Genomic DNA, 15,885 nt, shown 5'->3' with positions numbered 1-15,885 from the left:
ATAAGTAACCATACCTTTAGAAAACACCTGAAGGCAGCCTAGTATAGGGAAGCTTTTTAATGTTAAATGTTTCATTATGGTTTTTTATACATATTGGAAGCCAACCATAGTAGTAGTAGTAGTAGTAGTAGTAGTAGTAGTAGTAGTAGTAATGTAATAGGACATCCCTATTTTCTTGGGAGATATGTTGGAGGGTATGCATGATGTCGCTGCATAAACACCAGCAACAAATTTAAGGAAGTTGGCTTTAGCTTATTTTCCTCCCAGTTGGGCTGGCACCTTTAACCTTATTAGATACCTACCAATCCAGATGGAAAGCTACACTGCTGGAAAAGCTCAAAGGCTTGGGGATCCCACAGCAGACCCTGATAGCGACAGGCTTCGAGAAAGCTAGGACTACAATCCGCCAGCGTATCTGGGAAGTAGAATTACAATGCCACATGAGCGAAATGATCAAACATCCAGCAATAAGGGACCATGGGAGAGGTTTCTCTCCAGCTAACTATCTGTCAGGTCTTCAGATACCCAAATACAGACGGTCTTTTACCCTCGCCAGATTTAACGTTCTCCCTTCTGCCTTACTTCAGGGCAGATTTGAGGGTAAACCATACACAGCACGGGTCTGTCCTTGTGGCTCGTTGGAAGTTGAAACTGCTTCACATGTACTATTACGTTGTCGTCTTTATGAGGATATACGTTTGACTTTTATTACACCTGTTTTGCAAAAGTCTAGGAAAGAATCGGAATACCATAGTCTAAAACTACTGCTAGAGGACAAGAAGCCCAAGACTACATTAAATGTAGCTAAATTCTGTGCGTCTGCAATCAATTGCAGGAAGCAAGTGGTATCCCATAATGTCCAATCCCCTAAATGTTAATTACAGGGGGCACGCTAACAGTTAATTTTAATTTTTATATTTAAATTCTTGTTATTGCATATTGTCCCTTGTATTTCTGATATTTTTTATGATCTGTGATATTGTGTGTGTTGAAGCTGGTCTGTGACCGTATTAATAAATTCATTCATTCAAGTTGGTTTTAGTGCACGTGAGAGGAGAACAAGTCCATTTTCTGGGCTGTTTTTCCTCCCCACTGAGATTTGCAGTTAACAGAGCTGCTCGAGAGAAGACGCCCACCTGCCCGCCACCCCCTGAATCTCCCTGGGTGGGGGAAAGGAGAAGGCAGGCGGGGGGAGGGGTGTGGGAAATAGAACAGCGTGCTCCCGCGCACATTGCTCCTGCCTCTGCCTGATCCCAAACCAGAGGCGCGTTCCCAGTCCAAGGCGACGCATGTACAGCCAGACCGTCATGCGGCCTCCCTGAGGAGGGGGGCTGGTGTCCTGGAGATTCGGGCTTGCACTGACCTCTCCCCACCCTCAGCCTCCACCCCCACCACGCTCTACTTCTTCTTTGACACCAGAGCAACCAGCAGTGGCGGCAGAAGGAGTGTGGCAGCGTTGTTTGCCCGAAGTCACTTTCTTTCGGGGGCCGGGAGCGGGCACATTGAGCATTCTGTCACCCCCCTCATGATGACACCCGGGGCGACCTGCCCCCACTGCCACCCACTTCCTACACCACTAATCCTGAGACCTCTGCAAAGGAGTTGAAGTGTAATTTAGTCTTGAAGAATTCATGGTTAGCTTCTGTGTGAAAAGCCCTCTAATGAAGTTCACACATCTGATCCGTTTCAATAACAAAGTTCACATCAAGCCTGGTTCCAATCAATGTGGTTGCTGTTCTACTTGCTTCAGCGAGGTATGGCTGGATACAAGATGACCAAATTAGCCATTTCCTTTTAGGGTTTATGACAATCCACATGTGCTCTTATTTATATAAGATTTTTACAGTCCAAATTAATTTTGCAGTGGAGACTTGCATCAGTCCTAACAGTGCTCCCTTTTTCTGTTTCCCACTACCATTAAAGACCATTTTTGTCATGGTTTCCTGCCATCTCCTTCCATCTCTGCTGATGTTTTCTACCATTTACAGCAGTTTTCCACCTGCCTCATAGGCACAATACTGAACGTCAACACCCTGGTTGCTCCCACATTTTCTTTGAGAAGTTAGAATGTTCATGAAGATTCCACAACATCACCATCATACAGGGGCAGGGATGGCCAAAAGTGATGATCAGATAGAATGTATTCATTTCATAGCATAACCTTTTGAGGCTGGCGAGTGCCACATCTATTCCTAGTAGGAGCCTTTGATAATGCCTTAAGGGCCAGTTCATGGATGAGTGATCAAGTTTAGGAGCATGTGAAAACGTATATACTTTGGCAGTGGCCAGTGTGGCTCTAGTCAGCTGTGTAAACCTCCTTAATCTGGCTGATTGATCTTTTAGAGCTCCTGGATGTTTGTATTTCACAAAACTCTTGAAAAACCTGTCAAAGAGATAAGTTACTGTTGGCACCTATAACACTTTTTTGCCGCATGATTTGGACAGAACATTCAGAGGATGTGGCATTTAATGAGGAAGGGAGCACAGACAGATTCTGTTCACTCATTTGTTCCATACCTGGCTGTTCAGCTATGATTTCTCTTTCCTTACCAACTCAAGGAAGCCAGTGCCACACACAGAGACCTGAATACATACCTATATTTACTGTACCTCTATCCAAGGTGCATTTGCCATGATGTGGCAGAAATTTATCACATACTCCAATACCATCATTGGAGTAGAGAAGGGCATTGTTTGCCCTTCTCTACATCTATTTTTAAAAAATTAAGTCTGCAGCCTCTGTGTCATCGGCTACCTTATTTTAACCAGATAAACTACCCTTAAAAAATAGGTAGAGTTTTTAGGTGGGTTTTTGTTGTTGCTGCTGTTATTGATTTTCAATTTTTGTATCTTTATTTTTAGATCTTACAATGATTTGTGTGGGAATTGTTCAATTATGGATGTGTTTTATTTATTGTTTATGACTAGTTTTGTTATGTTTTGATTATGTAAATCTTTTCATGTTCATGTACGAAAGGCGGCATACAAATTAGATGATGATGATGATTAAATGTTCTTCTACAAGAAATCCCAGGCTGGTGTCTGAATAGCCAAGATGATGAGCAATACTATGCATTTGCTACAGGACATGTAGGTGCTCCCCCTCAGCACTCTTGTTAGCCTAAATGATGGGGGTGGGGTGTATGCGTATCTATCTATGTGGGTGTGTTCTGGCTCCAGAAATCATTCCAGTGACTAAGTGCATCAGTGCTACTGAATATTCTTGACTGGGTGGAAGCACTTCTGGAGAGAGGGATGGGGGTGGGATGACCCCACAGGAAGACCCAAGCAATGCTCCAACTTTAGGGGATTGGCTAAAGTCGAGCCAAAAATGTGTGGCTGTCTGTTGCCAAGTACCTCAGAATCAGCCACTGCCACACCTAAGTTCCAACTTAAGGCAAGCTGGCAAAGGGAGAATAAAGAGGCTGATTGTACCAGCTCCACAGAAATCTCCTGTGAAGTAAATAAAGGCTTTGTGTACAAATGGAAGTGAGGAGAAGGAAAGTCTCAAAGAACAGTGTCTCCATCACAACAGCTTGCTGTGCTTTCAGTCACAGAGGACAGTAACCGCAGGTTGCTGGCCTCCAGAGACTTTCCCTCCAGCCTGACACTCAGAAAACTCCCTCTGAAGAAATGTGTGTGAGAAAGAAGAAGTTTGCTTCCCTCCTACAGTAAACCATGGCTGTTGCAAGCTAACTTTTCCTGAATGCCACACGCCTGTTCACATTCTCCGCTCCATATTTTGCCACTAGCTTGCTTCTGAGGTCTTCATCCCCCTTCAGCAAGTCCACATCATCCTGCCTGCTCCAAAGAGGGCAGCCACCCAAGGACTGCCCCGTCTGCAGGCAACATTCCACAGCTGCCACTTCCCCACTGTTTTTCAAAAAAGCTTGTGTCACAGTTGTCAGGTCCACGTCAAACTTCTCCATGAAATGCTTTATGTCCTCCACTGCCGTGGCCACCTCCACAGCTGAGGGAGCTGCAGGCTGCTGCTCTGCCACTGGGGGCTGGCTTGGGGGCTCAGCAGAATCTCCACCAGATACAAACTCAAGCACCCTGATTTTGGGATTAGGAGGTGCTTCTTCTTCAGAGGTCTTGAGCGCCATGTGTTCTGAAAAGGTGTCTTTTGTGGAGCTGGGGCTCTCACTGTCTCCCTGGAAGGAAGGTGAATTAGGACAGTTCAAGATCATTGTTTCTTTCTAAATTTTGTAAGTCTATAAAATTGCAGATTGTCAGTTTCTGGGGCCTGGTACTCTGATGGGGCAATTCTGTTTCAGTCATTCCATCTCAAACAAGATAGTGAAGGGTTAGAGAACATACAGAAAAAGGAAAAGTGACAATGGGATTGGAGAAGTTTCCCTCTGAGGCTTTTAAATCTGCCAGGTGGACAAAGTTGACCAGGGGCGCCCCTTCCCCACTAAAGTCCTTCAGCACTGCAGAGGCACTGCTTTTCTCTAATCAGCTTGAAGCAAATTAAAGGGAAAGCTGCTTGGGTCTTACTCACAAGTAGCCCCACCAGTCATGAGTCAGGCTGGGCTGCAGGTAAAGGTGGGCATCGAGGCTCAAGGCTCCCACTAATGGTTTATAAGCCTCAGAGACAGTCAGGAAAAGAGCCAGAGCACGCCTCTTTTGGGAACACGCCTCTTTTGGGAGCATATAATACGGTAACCAGAGTGTGGTAGAGGTGGGTTATATTTTCCCCAACCCACCCCCACAGTTGAGCAGGGCTTCTCTGGTCTGAAAGAAGGCAGACAGAGGAGTGCAGCCCTGCTCCTGAAGGCAACAAGGAACAGCTGCTTCAACTCTGAAGAGTGAGAGACCCCACAACTGCAACACTAGACAACACACACTTGCTATAGTGCAGGATGGTCTAGCAATCAGCAAAGGTGAAATAGAAACATTAATCAGACGCCTCCTTCAGCAGCTTCTACCTCTGAAATGGTTCCTGTTTAGCAGGCTGCATCATTAGTTAATTGGTTAATCCCTGTTCCCAATGTGCGGGAGGCGGGGAGGTTAATGACTAGTTCCTTCTCTGAAGCTGCAAGGAGCATTTTTCCAATTAAAAGCACATGGCAATCCTGAAATGCCTCAAGGGTGTTTACTGGCCTGCAATTGGTGTGTGTGTGTTGGATTGCTACAAATACGGTCTGAAAAAATATAAGGGGACAACACTGGAATGAACATGTTGGCACACAGCACTGCCTATATCACCCAGAAAGAAGTGCCTTAATGAAACCTAGCAATTCCAGGCTAAATAGCCAGTGACAAACAAGTTACATTTGTCAATGTCCAAGGCCAAATATGTCAAATAAATGTAATCAGTTCTGCTTTTAGTCATTCTATAAGCTATGCTGAAACACTCAGTGGCATCTTATGCGAAGGCATCTGTACCCCATTGTCTTCAAATTCTTTGTTAGCTGCCTGGAAAATGCTATGTACCTTTGGTCCTTCCGCAGTGTGGCTTTGATCCTCTGGCTGGGGAACATCCTCGACTTCCTCACTTTGGGAGGCTGCTAAAGATAAAGGTATGTTGAGGTTCACTGCGACAAATGTCATCCAAGCCACATTTCCCACCCTTGTGATGATGCACCAACTACCACCTTGGTGCCATGGGCCCTTGAAAAATGGGAGAAGGAAATGGCAGCTTCAGGTCCTGAAGCCCCACTGGCCTCAGCTAGCTAATGGAACAGGGAATGATGGGTTTTTCCGACTCTTGATTTATTTATTCCCCGCCCCACCCCCCATATGTAAGGCTGCGATTGTGCAGCTAAAGTGAGTGTAAACTGCAGGCCCACTGCACTGCAAAAAAGCCCTCTTTTCCAGAGGAAACAAAGGGTCAGTTAGGCTGGGGACTGAGATATGAAAGCTAGGAGCTAAATGGCACCTTAAACCTAGGTTATGGGTGCAACAACAGAATGTCTAGGCATGCTTTTTAATAACAAGAATACAAAGCTGAAAAGGAATGAACTGCAGCTAAAATATTATGTTCAGTTTTCACATAGTCGTCTTTCCCCTGCCCACCCCCCTAATACTCTTATGAGGGTCTATTCTCCAGTCTTCAGAGAATAACTGGATGTGGGGAGGCAGAAAAAGGTCCTGCTTTCCTTCCACTTTGCAGTTTTAATCTGAAATCTTTAGGCGCAGTACTGCACCCAGAGCTCAGAAACTGCTCACGCGAATGAAATTCCCTGTCACAAAATGCACCTAAAACAATGGCAGTTTTGAACACTGGCTGGGGAAGACCCTCACACAAGTGAGAAGGAGCAGCACTGAACAGGCAAGAGGCCCGAGGATTTAAAGAATCCTAAGAGTAGAGTGAATCCCCCTCCAAAGGGGCAGGCAATCCAGAGGCAAGGTGATCATGGACTGGGAAACTGGAGCCTGGGGTGGGGGGGAATACTCAAAGACAGTAGGGAGTTGAACAAGGGTAGTGGGGAAGAGGAGAGGAGTGAAAGAGGTGTGTGTGCATGAAACACTTGCACACTCACAGCGGAAGTACTTGGCAGGTCACCAGCAGGCAGAAGCAGTAGCCTGAAAGCATATGAGATGTTATGGCAGGCAGAAGCCCAGTGTTGACCAAAGGCAGGACTGAGAAGGAAGGAGGAAGCTACTTTAATAGATTTTGAATTATGTCCCCATGATAGGGCTTGGAGGCAAAAAAAGGTGTGAAGAGAAGGGAGAAGGCAGGAGGAAAGAACCCCAAAGGGAGAATTTTGCCCGTAGGGGCTCCTTTGGCCAACACTTGGCCAAAGTTTCATTTCCGGGCAATATAGAAGCCCAGAGGGACAACAACCTGCAAGATGAGTGGTAGTATTTTGACAACCAGGAAGGTGGAAGCAGGAGGTGGGCCAGGGTGCCCCAGGCAAGTTGCTTCACCATAGTGTAGCAGTGATGCCAGATATGGCCGGCTAGTAGCTAGCTGAACCTTGCTGCCTTCTGGCTAGGAAAGCATCCTTCTGCCAGGCCTTACTGGTCCTGACTGGCAGCAGTGACTCTCTGTATGGCTTCAGGCAGGACTCCTTCCCAGCCCTAGATGGAGATGATGCCAGGGTCTGAACCAGGGACACTTTCTGCATGCCAAGCAGGTGCTCTGATCCTGTGCTGCGGGAGAAGGCCTTTTGGCCCACTCCAGCTAAAGCAGCCCTGCTTACCAGCAGCAGATTCAGACGAGCTTCTGAGCTTGCGTCTCTGGGCAGGCAGGCAGAGGTCTTCCTTGCCCCGCAAGTGCTTCAGGTAGCGGTCGCGCATGGCCTGCCAGGAGTGCCGCGTGACCCGGGCCTTCTCCATCTCCTTCCAGACAGCGTTGCCACTGCCGGCTGCCTGCCTGCCGCTGCTGCCACTCTTGCTCCTCTGCAGGTGCAGCAGGATGGCCTGGTCTTCCACCTCGCTGAAAGGCAGGCGGCCCTCGGCAGCGCCCGTGTCCGCGGTGACCGGCGGTGGTTGCAGGCGGTATGTCTCCAGCGGCAGGAGCTCCTGGCGGGCCACGCAGTCGGCGACGTAGCTGGCGGAGATGAAGACCCCCGAGGTTCTCGGCGGCACCTCTCCCGGCCGGGCCAGCAGCACCGCGCCCGGCTCCTGCACGCGGCACAGGCGCCCGCCGTGGCGCACGATCAGCGGGGTCAGCTCCACCTTGGCCGCCCCGGGGCGCACGTAGAAGCTCAGGGGGCTGCCGTCCTCCCGCTGGAAGAACAGCCGAGGCGGCGGGGCAGAGCCATCCGGCTCACCCTCTGCCTCCGCTGTGCCCAGCATCGTCCGGACAGCTGGGGCTGCAGCGGAAGGACGAGCCCCGCGACCGGCTGCTCGGGCCCCCCAATTCCCACCCGACGCCGCCTACGGGCTGCTCTGCCCGGAAAGGAAATGGCACTCTGCACGCGCTCAGGGGCACCCGCGTGCTCAGATTAGGGGCGGGGCGATTTGACCCGTTGCACTCCGCCCACTCCTCCCTTCAACGGCGGCGGCAACGTACCGGAAAGTTTCCTTTTGCGGCCGCCGCGCTCCAGTTTGCGCAGACGCGGACGGTGCTTCGTCGAGGAAGGGCGTGGCGCCGCTCGCGGTAAAAGCGGCTGCTGACCCAGAAGTGCTTTCGCTTTTGTTTCCTGTGGGGTGGAAGAAGCACCTGTCGGCCCTGAAGATGGCGGCGCCCGCCACGACGAGCCCTCTGGACGGCGAGGCCGAGCCCCGCCTCAGCAAGAAGTGAGTGCCGGAGCCGGCCGCCGCGGCCTCTGTTATGCTCGGCGGGGCGGCGGCAACGTGGCGGCGGCTGCTGGGTCTCCGCCCGGCCTGGCCGCTGCGGAGCTTCTGCGGGAGCAGGCAGGCGCTTGGCGGGCAGGCGAGGTCGGTGTCTGGCCCGCTGGGTGGGGTGTTGGTTGCGGGGAAGGGCCGCGGGGAAGGGAAGCGCCGCTGACTCTCGGTTCCCTTTCAGCGAGCTGAAAAGGCGCCTGAAGGCCGAGAAGAAAGTGGCCGAGAAGCAGGCAAAGCAGAAGGAGCAGGCAGAGAAGCTGCCGCCAAAGTCCGCCGCCTGCGCGGCTGAGGACGAGGAAAACCTCGACCCCAACGTGAGAAGCTGCCTTCGCCGATGCTACCCAAGCCGGGCGGGGGGGGGGACTAAGTGGGTGGCTTGACGGAGAGGGAGCCGTTGTGGGTTGGGGATCTGTGAGTGGCTCGGCCTGGGGCTTCGCCCAGCTGGTTGTTGGGCAAAAAAGTGGGTCCCTTGGACCAGAGCTTCTGCCAGATAAAGCTCCCTGATCTGCGCCCAGGGTTAAGACACTGCTTGGGTGGCCTGGTGCAAATGCACCTATGTTATTTCCAAAGGGATCCTCTCCAGGATCTGGCTGAGAGCTTCCCTTGCTGCTTCCAGATCTTGCACTGGAATACTGATGCTTACTGTGAGGTGCTCCTTGTCTTATGTTAAACAAGTTTCTGGGGCCGAATCATCATGTACTAATTTATACATTGTCAAACATCTGTCTCCTTTGTACTGGTAGCAATACTACAAGATCCGCAGTCAGGCCATCCAGCAACTGAGAGGCACTTCTGAAGATCCCTTTCCACACAAGTTCCATGTGGATATCTCACTGTCAGACTTTATAGAAAAGTACAATCACCTACAGGCAGGGGATCATCTTACTGATGTTACAGTGAGACTAGCAGGTAAAGGTTCATGTTGGGATTCTGGGAATGAAAGTGTCACCTTCCCCACATTTTTTTTTTATAGTGAAGACTTAGTGCAGTGCTGTGTGGGTAGTTTTTAAGCAAAAGAAGGAGTGTCACTGATTGCTCCTCTTGCGGGAACAGTGAAGCTGCAGTAAGTTTCATGGAGTTGAAGATATAGGGTGGAATTTGAAGTAAGCAAGGTGGCTTTTGTCCTTCTGTTGCTACAAATTCTGTGCAATTGACCTTTGGTAAGGTCTCAGTGGAAGGTTGTATGTTATGTGCTGCCATCCAGAACTCATATGTGTTTTCCAGGCTTTTCATTGTAACAGATGGCATTTTTCTTTGTCACTTTTGTCATTTAGGCCGGATTCATGCCAAACGAGCCTCTGGAGGAAAGTTGATATTTTATGATCTTCGTGGGGAGGGAGTTAAGTTGCAAGTTATGGCAAACTCCAGGTAAACAACATTTAACTGCTTTTGTCTGTTATTGCCTTCTGTGAGTCCCAGTGGTGAGGCAGAAAGGAACTGAAAATGAAAGTATGATGTCCTTGGGCCTCCCGAATTGTTTTGAGGATATTGTCCTAAGGGAACTTCCTTTCTGGCTCACTTTACACATTCTAGAAAGCCCCTACAATGGGTTGTATTCCAACTAACTTTAATTTGTATTAGACCCATTGATATTAACGGACCTAAGTTAACCATATCCATTCATTTCAAAGGGTCTGCTCTACATATGACTAACTGGGGTTGGGGAAATGCTTGCCAAAAAGAGTTGTTTTAGTAAAATATTTTTTAATCCTCCCCCACCCCCAGAAACTACAAATCTGAAGAGGAATATATGCACATTAACAACAAGCTTCGTCGTGGGGACATTATTGGGGTCCAAGGGAACCCTGGCAAGACAAAGAAAGGGGAACTGAGCATCATTCCGTATCAAATCACCCTCCTAGCTCCATGCCTTCACATGCTACCTCATCTTCATTTTGGGCTGAGAGACAAGGTATCTTACTTGAAGCTGCTGTTTCAGTAGCTCAATTGATAACCTCTGAGGTTATCCAGTGTACTTTGGTTTTCCTTTGGTATGTTTTATGCTCTAAATCTAGCCATTGTTTGCAGGAAACCAGATTTCGGCAGAGATACCTGGATTTAATTCTTAATGACTTTGTAAGGCAAAAATTCATAGTCCGAGCAAAAATGATAACATACCTTCGAAGCTTCCTAGATGAATTGGGCTTTTTGGAGGTAAGCATTGTGTGCATAGATAGTGCTATATGTTACTCCTACTACTTCACTTTCATCGTATTCCTAGTTATTAGTGTGGTTTTTTTAAAAAAATCTGATTGGCTCCTCTGAAAGTGGGATGTTGGACTAAAGATGCCTCTTTTGGCTACATATTCTTTTAAAGCTTGGTGTTCCTTGAGTTAAGAGCATACAAGAGGACCTTGTTTTCTATTTAATGAAATGTAGAAAAGGATATAGTGTGTGTTGGGCTGTATTCACATGTAACAGTAAACTGAGGTTTGAATCTACACCATAATGTGTACACAGTTTGAGATCTCACATTTTACTCCTTCCTTTGTTCAGTTGGGAGTAAAAAAAGTGTGCTAGCATGGTGTCTGAATTTGTGCTCTTGATTTGTTCATTTCTAAATAAATGTAGAAAAACCACAATGTGAGGCCAAGAATTGTATTTGGTTTTCCAGTTGTGGTTTGTTTGCGAGAGACAACCCATGAATGCTGGATAAGGTGTGATTCATGGGTTGTTGCTCCCAGCTGGCTGGAGGGAAGAACAAAATAGCAGCACCATGTAGCTTGCATTTATGCCATAATGTGCACACACTTTGGCTTCATGGCACTTGGTCTCTTGGCCTTAATACCAGAGAAAAAGCATTCTGAAGAGTTTTTGTTTGAGAGATGTAGTTTTTTAATTAATGCTGTGTTGCAGATGCACCAACTAATAATAATAATAACAATAACAAAAATTGGCAGATCCAAAAGGAAGACGAAATACAGCAGAGAGAGCCAACCCCACCCACAAAATATAAAATAATTTATTTATAGATAGGAGCAGCACTTTCACTGAAGTTCACACTAAAAAGTGGGGTAAGATTGCACATTCCCACCTCCGGAACACCCAACTTTCAATCATTTGTCGTCCTCCCACAATACCCATAGAGTCAAAAAGCAAAACAGAAGGGGCTGGTGTGCTTACCTTAGCGTGACCCAAAAGGCTTATAATTTCTGACCCTTGTCAGCCAGGCAGCTATATTTGTTCTTACTTGTCTGTTTCCATTAAACCTGAAGCCTTTGGAGGTTGGGTCAGGAGTCTCAGTTCTCAAGTACATGCCTCAGAAAATCAACTTTGAAGGTGGGGGCTACTGTGTGGCATGAGAGAGCCAATGAATCATTTGTAATTCATGTTTGCTTGTTCTTTGATTAGATTGAGACTCCCATGATGAACATCATACCTGGAGGGGCTGTGGCAAAGCCTTTTATCACCCACCACAATGAGCTGGACATGGACTTGTACATGAGAATAGCACCAGAACTCTACCACAAGGTGACAAAGAGGATAAAATACATTCACTCTATTGGTCTGATGCACCAAAAATGTCTGAATATTTCACAACATCCCCTTTTTGCTTAATGTGCAAACTGAGGCCAGAACTGATTAAAGTACACATTTCAGAAAGTTCAGAGGAATAACTTCTGCATAAGAATGCCACGAGGATGGAGGTTTTTGAAGGCTGTGCATCTCTCATACTGATGGGCCTATTGAACTGCCCAAGCAGTTGAGTCGTGTCACACCATTGGGTGGACATGGAGACCAACTTGCGCTGATTATGACAGCAGATGTTTCATTACTTTTGTATGAACTGCAGAAAACACATTTGCATTATGTTCTTGGTACCGTCCCCACACCCTTGTCCTCTCCACTGGTTTCTGTTGAAATATTTGGGTCAAGTTCTGCTGTTCATATTGAGATGCAAATTATTCCATGTAACACTGGATTATATCCCCCCCCCCAAGTTATTTACATGTTTCCTCTCAGTCTTCTGGATTCCTTCTTACTCACAGATTAGTTATTGGCCCTGGTTGGGGGAAGCTAGGAGAGTCCTGGTGGAGTGGGCCCTGAGGTGGTCTTAGTCACAGGGTTTGGTTCTAAGACCAGTTTAGGTACAAAACAAATGCCCCTTCACAAAGCAGGTGGGTCCAACTGTCTTCGTGTTTTGTAGATGTTAGTGGTTGGCGGAATAGACCGGGTCTATGAAATTGGGCGCCAGTTCCGGAATGAAGGCATTGATTTAACTCACAACCCAGAGTTCACAACCTGTGAATTTTACATGGCATATGCAGACTACCATGACTTGATGGAGATCACAGAACAAATGCTCTCAGGTTGGTGACCACAATATTGAAGAAGGGGGTGGAGACAAGATCTTTGTGAGAATTTGAGCAGTAAACAGACATGGATAGGCATAAAGGGGAGCTCTTCTCTTGCAGGGATGGTGAAACACATCACTGGCGGCTACAAGGTAACGTACCACCCTGAAGGCCCAGATGGTCAGGCCTATGAGATAGACTTCACACCACCCTTCCGCAAAATTAGTATGGTGGATGAGCTGGAGAAAATATTGGGAGTGACTTTTCCTGCTGCAGATCAGTTTAATACAGAAGGTAAAAGAAGACAAATATTGATTTGTTTGTAGCAGTTCGTTTTATGTTGAGAACATACAAAAGAAGTAAAATATACTAGGTGCCAAGGTCCTTATATTGAGTATGAGAACAGGCTTGGAGTGTGTCTCTGCCTCATCTGGGCTGCTCTTAGGGTGGGGGGGTAGTGTAGCAGATTGCTAAGAGGGATGGGTAGTTTTTTGGGGTTAATGTTATTCTAGCTCTGAATTGATACTACTTTTGCCAATGGCTTTCATACTGTTTGCTTTGTAATTGCTGGTGCCCATTACCATTCCCAGTGATGGAAAAATGCAAGTGGTTCCAGCCCTCCTCATGCATCTAGGTAAGGGATTCAGGCAGGGGCATCACTAATATCTCCATATTGTGCACACAGAAACTCGTAAATTCTTTGATGCTATCTGTGAAGAGAGGGGGATTGAATGCCCGCCCCCCCGGACTACAGCCAGGCTCCTTGATAAGGTAAGGGTCCTTTGTAATCTCTGTTAACTTTTGCGTTCTCCTGTTCTCTGTCTCTGCTTGACTTGGCCTAGTCAAAATTCTCAAAGTGCCACAGGAAGGAGTGTATTGCACCCCAAAGGCATGTGAGGCAGAGCCCAGAGGGATGGATGGTTGGAGGTGGAGCTTGTTCTACTAAGCCCAGAGGGAGGCAGCTTTTTGGAATTCTTCTGAGGTTTGTGACTTTTTGCTTCTGGACACAGAAGGGTCCTGCTTCCTGATGTTCTATGTGCAAAGTGAATCTAAAAAGTGGACTGCCTGCTATGGGAAATGGGTCAGCCCGGAAAGTGTGTCCTCAGAAAGTTTATTTTTTGCTATGGGCGTGGCTAAATTCATCAGATGATGAAAAGGATCAGCAGGGTTTTCCTATCTTACTCCACTTTCCAAGACAACAATTGTTTAAAGCAACAGTGTGAAGGCTCTCACTCTCTCTTCCATCCCCTCTTGTTTTCCAGTTGGTTGGGGAATGTTTGGAAGTTACGTGCATTAACCCCACATTTATCTGTGATCACCCTCAGATCATGAGTCCTCTGGCGAAATGGTAAGCAGGGAGAAAGGGTGTGTGTGCACTCATATGTTTTGAATGGCTCAGCTGTTTTCTGTGTGTTCTGCAAGCAGGCAGAAATGTATTTTGCTAAGGCAAGTTTTTATTTTTATGGTTTTCTAGTTTGGTGAGTGTCTTGGGAAAGCTGGATTGGAGGAAATAAGGGTGTTGTGCTCCTTGCCATGTCCTATAAAATAGAATGAACTACGCAGACCTGATAATCAGATTGTAGAATCTAGAGAAAGTGCAGAAATGTTACATGCATTATAGAGTAGAATTTGTTTAATTAGTCTGTAGAGCATATCAAAATCTTTCATTACTTTTCCCCTGCTGCTATCCAGGTGTGTTTGAGTAGCTTGCAGGTCTAAATCTTAGGTCTCCTGTTGTCCCTCTGCAGGCATCGCCTTCGGCCGGGCTTGACAGAACGCTTTGAGCTTTTTGTGATGAAGAAGGAGATCTGCAATGCCTACACAGAATTGAATGATCCTTTTCTGCAGCGGCAGCTTTTTGAAGATCAGGCTAAGGTGTGAAGTTTGCATAGGTGGCCATTTGAGCTGTGCTTTTTTCTGTGAGGCTCTCTGTCCCTGTGTAATGCTAATGATTTGTATCTGTCAAGGGAGGGCCTGCATGTTGCAGGAACCCACCGGGGTTGGGGGTGCCCCTTGGTGATTTTTCCCTTGTGATGAGGCCCTGTAGCAGGAGGATGGATCACCCAGTGTTGGGTGGGAGGGCAGGTGCTGATTTCTACAATGTCGCCCTCAAGCACATGAATGAACAATGGATACTTTGTCCTGTCAAATCTAAACAAATGATGTAGGTAGAAACTGGGGAGATGGCTGAAATAGAGTCATCAGGGCAGTCTTTGCCAACCTAGTGCCCTCCAGATATTTTGTAGAGTTATATGGCCACCAGTTGGCAAAGCCTGCCCCCCCAAATGCCTTCTTAACTCCTGTGTGATGTATTTGACTGTGACACACGGAGCCAACATGAACCCCCAGCTCCAAATAAGAGGCTCCATGAGCATATTGGTGGAGTGGCAGGTGTGGGCTCGACCACATTCCCTGTCCCATTGTCCTCTGACTTTGTAGACCCAGCAGCTCATCTCCAGGGGCCTCTTAAAATCTCTTCCCAAGCGAGTTCTATGGCTGCAGACTCTAGTTTCAAGGATGACCCCTTGGTCCAGCTTTTCATTTCCACCCCCTTCCCCCAGGCAAAAAGTGCAGGTGATGATGAGGCAATGTTTATTGATGAGAACTTCTGCACGGCTCTGGAGTACGGGCTACCCCCTACAGCAGGCTGGGGCATGGGCATCGACCGCCTAACCATGTTCCTGACTGACTCAAACAACATTAAGGTAGGCACAGACTCTTCGCGAGTTCCTTCCACCAAGCCAAGGCCTGCCTGTGCCATATGCCATTTGAGGACTTATGCTTGGTTTTACTGATTACTGTTTTTAGCTATATTATGTACGTGTGTATTTTATATGTTGGAAGCTGCCTGGGATCACCATGTGATAAAGGGTAGCCTATTACAATGAGTATGTGTGAGATGTAAATGACTCTCATTTCAAGTGGTCTTAGTTTGGGACTCTCAACTAATCCATCATTAAAAAGTGCTACAGATCTTGCTACAGTGGCTCTTAGGCCTCCTCATGCAGGAATTGTGGGGGGTGGGGAGAGGTGTTGGTGGTCTAAAATGCCTCTTTCTTTTGCAGGAGGTGTTGCTATTTCCAGCCATGAAACCTGAAGAAAAGAAGAAAGATGCACAATCCAATTCTCCTGCTGATGGGACCTCTGTGTGACCCAAAAGGCTGCATTAGGGGGCAGAGGCTGTCCTAGGCCTTTGAACATGCCAGGGCATGCTTCTGTATTTTACAGTCGTGAATAAAGGAGCTGTGCTATTGCTGTTTGCTATGAATTTGTCCTTTCATGATTTCTGGGGGGAGCATAGAAAGGCTCCCTCCCCTGCGTATGGGGCACAGCAGCTGCGACTGGCCTG

General features: G+C 47.4%; 2 protein-coding genes across 4 annotated transcripts; one reads left to right on the top strand and one right to left on the bottom strand.

Moving 5' to 3' along the window:
- Positions 1-2,886: 2,886 nt before the first annotated feature.
- Positions 2,887-7,898, bottom strand: TERF2IP (TERF2 interacting protein). Of its 2 annotated transcripts, none has more exons than XM_053399782.1 (3): positions 7,152-7,898; positions 5,440-5,513; positions 2,887-4,154 (listed from the first exon to the last, which is right to left on the bottom strand). In XM_053399782.1, the coding sequence occupies exons 1-3, from the start codon at positions 7,747-7,749 to the stop codon at positions 3,693-3,695; spliced, it is 1,134 nt and encodes a 377-aa protein (XP_053255757.1). In that variant the 5' UTR covers positions 7,750-7,898; the 3' UTR covers positions 2,887-3,692. The 2 variants fall into 2 exon arrangements, with proteins under 2 accessions (XP_053255757.1, XP_053255758.1); XM_053399783.1 differs by having other exon boundaries at positions 5,440-5,510.
- A 190-nt stretch (positions 7,899-8,088) lies between these two features.
- On the top strand, positions 8,089-15,800 carry KARS1 (lysyl-tRNA synthetase 1). Of its 2 annotated transcripts, none has more exons than XM_053399770.1 (14): positions 8,089-8,193; positions 8,423-8,555; positions 8,985-9,150; positions 9,516-9,609; positions 9,967-10,153; positions 10,270-10,395; positions 11,593-11,712; positions 12,389-12,551; positions 12,657-12,830; positions 13,222-13,307; positions 13,799-13,884; positions 14,285-14,411; positions 15,098-15,241; positions 15,602-15,800. In XM_053399770.1, exons 1-14 carry the CDS (start codon positions 8,132-8,134, stop codon positions 15,686-15,688), a joined length of 1,755 nt encoding a protein of 584 aa, XP_053255745.1. In that variant the 5' UTR covers positions 8,089-8,131; the 3' UTR covers positions 15,689-15,800. The 2 variants fall into 2 exon arrangements, with proteins under 2 accessions (XP_053255745.1, XP_053255744.1); XM_053399769.1 differs by lacking the exon at positions 8,089-8,193 and adding an exon at positions 8,228-8,334.
- The last annotated feature ends 85 nt before the right edge of the window (positions 15,801-15,885 follow it).

Source organism: Podarcis raffonei, chromosome 8 (genome assembly GCF_027172205.1).
Source record: "Podarcis raffonei isolate rPodRaf1 chromosome 8, rPodRaf1.pri, whole genome shotgun sequence".
Lineage (NCBI taxonomy): Eukaryota > Metazoa > Chordata > Lepidosauria > Squamata > Lacertidae > Podarcis > Podarcis raffonei.
Note: the sequence above shows the minus strand (reverse complement) of the source record. Positions and strands in the feature narration are given on the sequence as shown.

Excerpts from the sequence above, each read along its gene's own strand:
- TERF2IP (XM_053399782.1), bottom strand. The coding sequence starts at position 7,749 with ATGCTGGGCACAGCGGAGGCAGAGGGTGAGCCGGATGGCTCTGCCCCG. Across the intron at positions 5,514-7,151 it reads CTCGTCTGAATCTGCTGCTG|CAGCCTCCCAAAGTGAGGAA; the intron begins GTAAGCAGGGCT and ends CTTTATCTTTAG. Across the intron at positions 4,155-5,439 it reads ACACTGCGGAAGGACCAAAG|GGAGACAGTGAGAGCCCCAG; the intron begins GTACATAGCATT and ends CCTTCCTTCCAG.
- KARS1 (XM_053399769.1), top strand. The coding sequence starts at position 8,228 with ATGCTCGGCGGGGCGGCGGCAACGTGGCGGCGGCTGCTGGGTCTCCGC. Across the intron at positions 9,610-9,966 it reads CAAGTTATGGCAAACTCCAG|AAACTACAAATCTGAAGAGG; the intron begins GTAAACAACATT and ends CCCCACCCCCAG. Across the intron at positions 11,713-12,388 it reads CACCAGAACTCTACCACAAG|ATGTTAGTGGTTGGCGGAAT; the intron begins GTGACAAAGAGG and ends CGTGTTTTGTAG.